Here is a 9,587-nt window from a genome sequence, read left to right as displayed (position 1 = left end):
ATGATATACAGTATGTTACATAAACATGCCTCAAAAACCACTGGAGCTAAGAAGTGGCAGAGTAAAAATGTTGAATTATTACATTACAAGAAAGTGGGGAAAATCCATGTTATTCCATTTATTACATAAATGGAGTTTAATTTGCAGAAAATGCTTTTTTTGTTGTTGTTTCTTTGTTTTAACAGGAGGTAATGTCAGGAAGTCTGACATTTTCCCCTTCCCAAACAACACTTCCAGAACATTAAGAAAAGCAGTCTCAGCTCACTAACAATGGCAGAAGAAAAGCTGAAAAGGCAATATTGCAGTACATCAGATTTAATTTGACAAATCATTTTTCTTCAAAAATCTAATTTTGCGTATGATTTAACCGTCATACACCTATGTGTTGAGAATGTGAGGAAGACAGAAGAGTTTGACAGAACACTGAGGCAGAAGAGAAGTTGGCAGCCACCTCAGTTTGCTACTTCTGAGGGAACAGATGCGTCCACATGTCAGCATGGTTTTCTTCTCCAGGGTGGGCTACACTTCAACACTACTCCTGAAAATGTACCTGGAAGGTTCCTGAGATTAATGCAAAACTTGTGTTTATATTTGAATTTCTTGCTGAATTTGATTGCGGTAACATGATGCTGACTGTGATTGGCTGGTGTAGAGCAGTGATTGGCCAATGGTCTGCCCAGGATGCACAGGATTGGCAAAAGTGATAGGATGGTACTATTCTCAAAATTTGTGTTTTCTTTTGTTTAGAAAAATTGAACTATTTGTTCTTTTCAGACATATCTAGGGTAACATATCAAGTCAAAAGTCTCATTTATAGGTGCCATAAATGACTTTCTGGGGACACATGCTGATACAGTAATGTACTATACCACATGAAGACAGTCACTGGATTCTTTACCCATCAATTTGGAATTATATGACCAAAATAATTAACTTCTTTTCAAAAGGATTAGTTTCAGAAAAAAATTGAATCACTTATTTATTATATGGTTATTATTTGCTTTGCGTTTGCAGAAACGCAATAGAGTCCACCTGGAAATAAATTTCTATGGAGTGATTTTTACAATGAAAGAAAATTAATTTAAAACAAGCTTGATGCAGCTTCCACTTAGTGGTAAATACAACCACATGAGAATGAACAAGCTGGCCTTCAGAGTGAAAACGTGAGCATGATTTCCCAACAAATTTAACAGATTTGCCAGCGTGTGAATGAGCTCGCAGGAGTTTTTGTCTTTGAACAGAGGATCTCTGATATGGTCTGCATGTGTTGGTGTAAACCTTCACTGTCAACTGTCTTGTTTCCTGGAATGTGGCTACATAAAAGAGTCACTTGCATTAGCATTTAAGGGCTGTTTAAGAGAATGCAGCCACGGCATTTGGCACAAATCTGTTACTTCTAGCAAAGCACTACTCTTTCTGACAGATAGTAGGGGGTCAGAACTTGAGCTTTAGAGAAAAGTTAAAAGACATCAAACATCAGTCAAGTACTTATAATTCAAAGTCTCCATTAAAGACTTTAAAGTCAATTTCAGTCAAAAAAAAAAAAAAAACAAACCAAAAAAAACAACATGTAGCCTAATCTCAGACTGAAGCAAAGACCAAATTAGTCATTTAAATTTAAAATGTGAATCGAAACACTGCAACAGCAGAACATATCCATTAACTGCACTTTGGAAATGCAATTATTTTTGAAATGTGTAAAATGATTTGTTGAAATAAAAACAAACAAAGTCCTTCTTTTACAATCTTGAAGAAGTCTCTATTTACCTTTTTATTTATGTTTTATTTAAGTCAAAAAATATGTGTAATCTCATATTGAAGCCAAGGTCCATTGTTCATAATTTATTATGTACATTTAAATGGTGAAACTACAAAGCAACAATCATAGAAAATATATGTTAAAGGAATATTCCGGGTTCAATACAAGTTAAGCTCAATCAACAGCATTTGTGGCATAATGTTGAAAACATCCCTCCTTATCTTTAAAAAGAAAGAAAGAAAAAAAAAAGTCGAGCAAAAATCAAGGTTACAGTGAGGCACTTACAATGGAAGGGAATGGGGCAATCAGGTTGAAAGGGAATGGGGTTTAAAGGTAGAAATGTAAAGCTTTTTATTTTATAAAAGCAACTACATTACATTTTTCTGTTAAAACTTGTGTATTATTTGAGCTCTAAAGTTGTTTACATCTGCTTTTTTGCTTAATTACGAAGTTTATGATGTGTTGTCATGGCAACGATGTTGTAAAACTGGATACAACTTTACACAGAAAAGGTTAGCAAGCAATTTTATCATGCTAAAATCATGTTAAGACGCATATTGTTTATGTCTTGTAGCTAAACTTTTGAAACAAATTGGCCCCATTCACTTCCATTGTAAGTGGCTCACTGTGTAACGAAGTTGGGTAAGGAGGAGGCGGGAACTGACTGAAGAGTCAATGTAAGTTTTAATAACATAAATGAACTTGAATTAACTTAAAACATAAACACACAGACACACAATCGGCATAGCGGCCACATGTGTCTCTCTCTCTCTTTCTCTCTCTCTCGAAATGGCGCCTCCGGCTTGTCTTTATCCCCCTCCTGGCTGATTAGCCTGATTCAGGGCCAGGCATGTGTCTTCACGGCCCGGCCCCGCCCTCCTCATTGTCACACACTGTAACCCAGATTTTTGCAGATTTCTTGAAAGAAAAGTCAAAAATATTTTTTAATTATTTAACATATGCCACAAATGCTGTCAGTTGAGCTTAACTTTTATTGAACCTGGAATTTCTTTAACTGCATCTTTGGGAATGCAACTTGGGTTGGAATTATTTGTTCATTTATTCAGGAGTTTTTTCATTTGGAACCTGCAATATAAAACATTATATCAAAAATATATTGGCATACATTCTACATTGCTTCATAACAATCACATTAATTCATACTCAACTGAAGGAGCCAAGCCGTTAAATGCCTTAGAGACTTAGCAGTTGTTGAAAAGGGATGCTTCCTTCACTCTCAATACAGACAAAACATTTATTATTATTTACACTTTGCAGTTCCTTATAATGCAGTATTTCAGTTCCCTTTATGTTCCAGTTATATTCCATAGTCAATAATGTATATACAAAATGGCTTGATTCCCATTTGTAGCCCATGGGAAAAGTTACGCATTGAGTGGATCATCGGTTGCCATGGACATGCTTGTTTTTCTCTGCCTTAAGGGGCTTGCTTGACAGTGTGAAGATCACAGCTCTACATTCTCACAAAGTTTTTTCTCTTATCATGTCTAGTGAGAGCTCATCTTTGCTCACCTTCAACCGTAGTCGCTCTACTTGCAAGTGTGCATGTCATTCATTGTCTCACAACGTCGACACCGAACATAACAGCACCATACGAACTTACACTCGCAGCGTTCTACGTGTCGTACCACATGTGTGTTGTAGCCCCGCCCACAGCACAGCAGGTTACAGCCATCCGGCCCGGCTGAAGTTCTGTTACACCTGCGGCCCCTCGTCCCCGTCACGCCCAGTCGTTGGTCCTCCAAGCAGTAATTGGGCGATTTGTTAAGAAAGATTAGCTCTTCTTTGGTGATAGGCATGTGGCGCTGGTCTTTGTCCTTACGTCTCACTTTACGTTTGGTCCGGTCCACAACCTGAACACTGGTCTCGTAACGCTCCTTCAAGTAGGCCCCCACACGCTCAAACGCCGCTATTGTGCGCCAACATGTCTTAACCGCACATGAACCTGACACGCCATGGCAACGGCAGTCAGTCAACATTGTCTTAGCCACTGCCTGTAGAGGAAGAGGATTAGGGAAGTGTTTTACATTAAATAAAGAGAGTGATATATATATATATATATATATATATATATATATATATATATATATATATATATATATATACATACATATATACACACAGTATATATTAAGGCTGTCAATAGATAACATTTTTTATCAAATTAATAACATGACACACCAATTAATTATTTGAATCAATCACAATTAATTGCATACATCAATTAATAATAAATACAATATATAAATATATTGTTTTATTGTGGCAGACAAGTAAAGCATTGATCAGACACTACAAAAAGTGGCTTTAGAAGACAATATACTGTTTTAATCCCATGTCATTTAATATAAGCATTCGACAGTTCAGCAGTCTGTCAAGTTCTCACAGGATGTGTTCTTGCATTCTGTCTGTGTATTTTCTAATTGTGGGTCTGTGTACATACGGTGTCAGACAGACACTTATGGAGCGTCTCATTGGTTATCAGCGGTGTCGATTTGATTTAAGCAGAGATCAGGCAAACAGCATTTGATTTCCTGAACTCACATTACATATACACTGCCTGGCCCAAAAAAAGTCGCTGTTTGGATTTAAATAAGCAGATACTTAAGAGCCTATGATTGGATCATTATTGCAGTGATTAATATGTTTCAGCTGGCAACAATTCTTTTAACCCTAACTGATGCAGTGTGTAGCTTCTCATTTCTTAAACAACCATGTTGGAAGACATATTCTGTGGTCGTAGAAAATATGTTACTGTGTTTCAGAAGGGGCAAATTATTGGCCTGCATCAAGCAAAGAAAACAAGGAGATTGCTGAAATCACTGGAATTGGGTTGAGAACTGTCCAACGCATTATTAAAACCTGGAAGGATAGTGATGAACCGTCAGCTTAGCAGAAGAATTGTTTTTGGAAAAAAAATCTTGAATGATTGTGATCAGAGATCACTAAAATGCTTGGTGAAGTCACATCGTAAAAAATCGACAGTAGAACTCACGGCTATGTTTAATAGTGGAAGTAAGAGCATTTCCACATGCGTAATGTGACAAGTACTTACAGGATTGGGACTAAACAGCTGTGTGGTCACAAGAAAGCCACTTGCTAGTTTGGCTAATCGGAAAAAAACGACTTCAATTTGCAAGGGAGCATAAAGATTGGACTGTGGAGCAATGGAAAAAGGTCATGTGGTCTGATGAGTCCAGATTTACCCTATTCCAAAGAGATGAGCACGTCAGGGTAAGAAGGGAAGCACATGAAGCGATGTACCCGTCATGCATAGTGTCCACAGTACAAGCCTCTGGAGGCAGTGTTATGATCTGTGGTTGCTTCAATTGGTCAGGTCTAGGCTCAGCAATGTTATGCGGCTATAAAATTAAGTCAGCTGACTACCTGAATATACTGAATAACCAGGTTATCCCATCAATGGATTTTTTCTTTCCTGATGCCACAGGCATATTCCAGGATGACAATGCCAAGATTCATCGTGCTCAAAGGGAGCATGAGGAATCATTTTCACACATGAATTGGCTACCACAGAGTCCTGACCATAATCCCATTGAAAGTCTTTGGGATGTGCTGGAGAAGACTTTACGGAGTGGTTCGACTCTCCCGTCATCAATACAATATCTCTGCCAAAAATGAATGCAACTCTGGATGGAAATAAATGTTGTGTCGTTACATAAGGTTGTCGAAACAATGCAACAACAAATGTGTGCTGTAATCAAAGCTAAAGGTGGTCCAATGAAATATTAGAGTATGCAACTTTTTTTTTTTGGACAGGCTGTGTACTGTATATACACTTATAAAAATGTCCATGGACTTTTTATCAACTTAAAAAAAACAAAAAAAAAAAAACAACATTTAATGATATTACCGGTAGGTTCAAAATTGTATGAATGTATGGGTAGTTGACACATAGCGCATGCACTTCCTCATCAGCATCAATATTTCATGTTTAAATTGATCTAAATTTGCAGTATATGGGAAAGAGTATATTTTAGATGCTGTGACTGGTCACCAAATCTTTCACCATTTTAATACATTTTTGTATTCCATGAAGTATCTCAATTAATATGAGGTCATAAAAGCTACAGCATAATAATACAAATATATAAAAGAATTAAGAATTCATTTTATATGTTGTATAGCATGCAACGTCGCAGGACATGTGCCAACTTGCCAAAAGTGTTTCAAGTCAGCTACCCTTAAAAATATGTTTATTCAAACTCTAGACAATACAGTAATGAAATAAGCATGCAGAAATGTCATCGGTGATACAAGCCCAAATGCTTTGTGTCCCACTTCCAACATTTTCAATTTGATTTTACTTTCTGGATTTCAGACAAAAACGCAGAACTAATGCAAATCAGGAGAGTTAACACAGTGAATGGAAGTTTATCTATTTGTAAACTACATTTCCAAGGACTATAAATTTTTTTAGTGTTTGCTTTCTTTTTTGGGGAAAATTGTAGATTTTTCTTCATGTTCTGCATCATGAAAGTGGCAGAGCATTTTGTGAGATGACAACTTTCATAAGATAGAAGCATTCATTTGGTTAAAGGATTATGGGGGCTCTGTTCGCTGATTTAAGGGGAATTCAGTCTCACTAAACACTCCTCAGTGTTTTCCAACCAGCGCTGCGGTTTAGAGTCTCCAAACACTCACAAGTGTTCTTCAGTCAAGGCTGAGGAATTTGGTGCAAATCTTCTCTCTAATTTTCAACAGGCAAAACAACAGCCTCTTAGAGTAATCAAGAACAGAACTTGTGGGGAGATGCAACTTATTTGATCGACAAATTGCTAGAGCAAAAGCAGCCCAATTACTATTTCTGTTCTTATTTGGTTGTTTTGAAATGGTTTCTATTGTCAGTTAGAACAAGTCCAAGAATCATTTGCTGGTGGGAACAGTCATATTTTAAATGGTAAATACACTTAGATAGTCTGGGTTATCAGTAAATGGGCTTGCTTTAAAAACATGGAGTTGTTGATTGGGGAGACCTTAGCTCTGTTCCTAGTGAGCATCCTGCTATATACCGTCTGCATAGTCAGCTGCCTTCTAAGAAAGCATACTAACTGTAATGGAATCTCATAATTTGGAACGCAACTCTGTGTGCCACTAAATTAGTATCTGCAATCTTTTTTATTTGCTTATTGCAATTCATTAAGGGAATGCCTTCTCCATGAAGGATACATGCAGTGTAGCCTTAGGCCAGAAACAGACTTTATGCAAGTACACGTACATAGATGCAAGTACTTAGCCAACGCATTGCCAGTGCGAGGTCTGGTTGGACATGCTTAACATGCGTTCTTGCGTTAACTGTGGCGGTAACAAACCTCAGTACTCAAGGGGCCGAAAGAGTTACATCTGTGCCATTTAACTAGATTTGTTATTATTCAGCAACTGTAAGTTGCTATAAATTTACTGACTTTACCTTACTTGCTCAGCAATACTCTCTTCAAATTGTTGCTCCGCCGACAGTAGTGCACTTGAAAGTGAACAATCACCACAGAAGCGGACAGTTCACACTAATGTCCAATATAGCGCCCCTTGAGGCAACGTTGAGAATGCAATGTGTACTTGCATTGTGTTATGAACTGCAGTCGGACACATTTTGGAAGGCGACAACTCACAAAATCAAGCTTGCGTAGCTAAAAGCCTCTGCGTTCATTAGGGCTGCCAACTTATTGGCACACGAGTATGCGGCGCTTGAGCATTTTGAGTGCTTCGATACGGGACGGGGGTCCCCATCAAGCATTCCGTCGTCCGATGGGGGATGCCTTGAGCATTTTGCTACTTCAATAGGGGACACAATACCTTCCCCATTGAGCATCTCACTGCTAAAATACAGGACAAAAGACATCCCATCCGAGACATTGTCATTTCGGCCAAAATACAGGATGTCCCTGCTAATACGTTTTATGTACTTAAGTAGAGTATGTTTCGTCCTTTTGAATTTGACCAGAATAAGGAAGCATAATGTTGCTGCCTATATTTCAGAGCATCCTTTATAGCTAAAATACCTTAAAATGCCATCTAGGTATTGAGCTCATTAAGTTTTGAAAAAGAGCTCTTATGTTGGACTGTCTTAGGTGAAATCAACAATTATAGAGGGGAGATGTGGTTATAAATAAGGCCCAAATATTTCCGTCTGTAATATATTATGTGTGTCAGGAATGCATCTCGAAGTAAATGGGGTAGGAAAGACATTTTCCATGCTATCAAGCTTTCCACATTGTCTCTAATCAAGAGTGATTTAGTATCTACAGTATGTACTTTTTTGCTGTCTTTTCTGAAAACAGGAAAGCACAGACACATACAAATTGATATTTCCTTTTTTTATTCACCCTTTGAGTGACACTTGTCACTAAGCACTTTTTGAAGCTTACCTGAATTAAACCATCATTTAAAAAGGTTGTTTCACACATTATTTCACATTTTATTCCAATTTCTTTCAAGATAATGTCTGTGAGTAATTCCTACTGGTTAACTATAAAGCAGTGATTTTCAGCCAGGATACACAAGCAATTTTCAAGGGGAACTTGGAAAGATTTAAATTTTGCTTGTTGAAATTCCCATAAACCGGAAATTATGACTTAAAAATATTAGAGAAGCCATTAGATTAAAATAACTGAAGCACTTTACACTACGGTTGTTTATGTTAACATTAGTAAATGCATTAGGTATTATGAACTAACAAATTACTATTTATTTTACAACATTTATTAATCTTGGTTAATATTAATTTATAAAAGACTAAATTGTTCATTGTTAGCTCAGGTTAGTTCACAATGCATTAACTAATGTTAAAACACAACTTTTAATTTTGAAAATATATCAGTATTTGGTGAAAATATAATTAACCAAGATGTGCTGAAAATATTGTTCATTGTTAGTTCATGTTAACTAATGTAGTTAACTAGTCTTAACAAAAACAAACTTATTGTAAAGTGTTACAAAATAACTTGATTAATATCATTATATTTTCAGTTCCTTTTTAAGGAAAGCAAACAAAATGTGTAATGTGAGCAAGTTGAATACATCTGTGAATGGCACTTGTAGCGGAATATATGTGCTGCTTGGTGAGTCTGTTTTTCTCCCTTAGTATTGATTGTTTTTTATTTAAAAAAGACTTAAATAATAATAATGATAATGCTAAATGATATCCAGCATAAAATGAGTAAAAAAGAACACATTTCTGGTTTAGTGTCGATGAAGGGGCCTTACTGATGGAGCTGTGGACTTAAAAAGGTTATGTTACACTGCTTTAGAGGTTGTGGTTTAGTATTTGTTTCTCACCCACCTGTCTCCCAGCCTCACTGTTATGCTGGTTCATAGTGTGCAGTGCATCCTCCCCACGGGCTGATAGGTTCTTCACAGTATTGTCGATAAAGCGCCGACTGAACCACGTCCCGTAGGCGATGTCATCAGAGCAGCCGCCCCAGTGCCAGCCCTCTGTGGGCGAACCGGTGCCCAATAGGCTGGTATCACATGAACACTCTGTCATATTTCCCGCACTGCAAGAGCGAGTGACTGCGTGAACCAGTCCAGCAGCCATAACTGCATAGATAAACGCTGTCTCCTTCGTCCCTTATAAAACAATAAAATAAGAGAACATAAGCCAGATGTTTATGCTGGCCAAGAACTTAGAAATCTTCAAACTACCTGAAAGAATGAAAATATAAAATATGTAACAGTGGGACGTTTGTGAAAAGGAGTCCCGGTGCTGCAGTATCTGAGAGCAGAAAGTCTGGGAATATCTCTGACAGTCATACTGTGAAATACAGCTATTTTAAAAAATTAGAAAAAAATG

General features: G+C 37.2%; 1 protein-coding gene across 1 annotated transcript in view; it reads right to left on the bottom strand.

Annotated features, from left to right (window-relative positions):
• Window positions 1–1,760: 1,760 nt before the first annotated feature.
• LOC127436965 (protein Wnt-16-like) overlaps window positions 1,761–9,587 on the bottom strand; it is a 12,261-nt gene continuing 4,434 nt past the window's right edge. Inside the window, exons 3-4 of the mRNA XM_051691510.1 lie at window positions 9,078–9,364; window positions 1,761–3,774 (exon numbers count right to left, since the gene is read on the bottom strand). Of these exons, the coding sequence (XP_051547470.1) occupies window positions 3,310–3,774; window positions 9,078–9,364 (752 nt within the window). The 3' untranslated portion in view covers window positions 1,761–3,309. The remainder of the gene's footprint in view (window positions 3,775–9,077; window positions 9,365–9,587) is intronic.

The sequence above is a fragment of the Myxocyprinus asiaticus genome, chromosome 47, assembly GCF_019703515.2.
Source record: "Myxocyprinus asiaticus isolate MX2 ecotype Aquarium Trade chromosome 47, UBuf_Myxa_2, whole genome shotgun sequence".
Classification (NCBI taxonomy): Eukaryota; Metazoa; Chordata; class Actinopteri; order Cypriniformes; family Catostomidae; genus Myxocyprinus; species Myxocyprinus asiaticus.
Note: the sequence above shows the minus strand (reverse complement) of the source record. Positions and strands in the feature narration are given on the sequence as shown.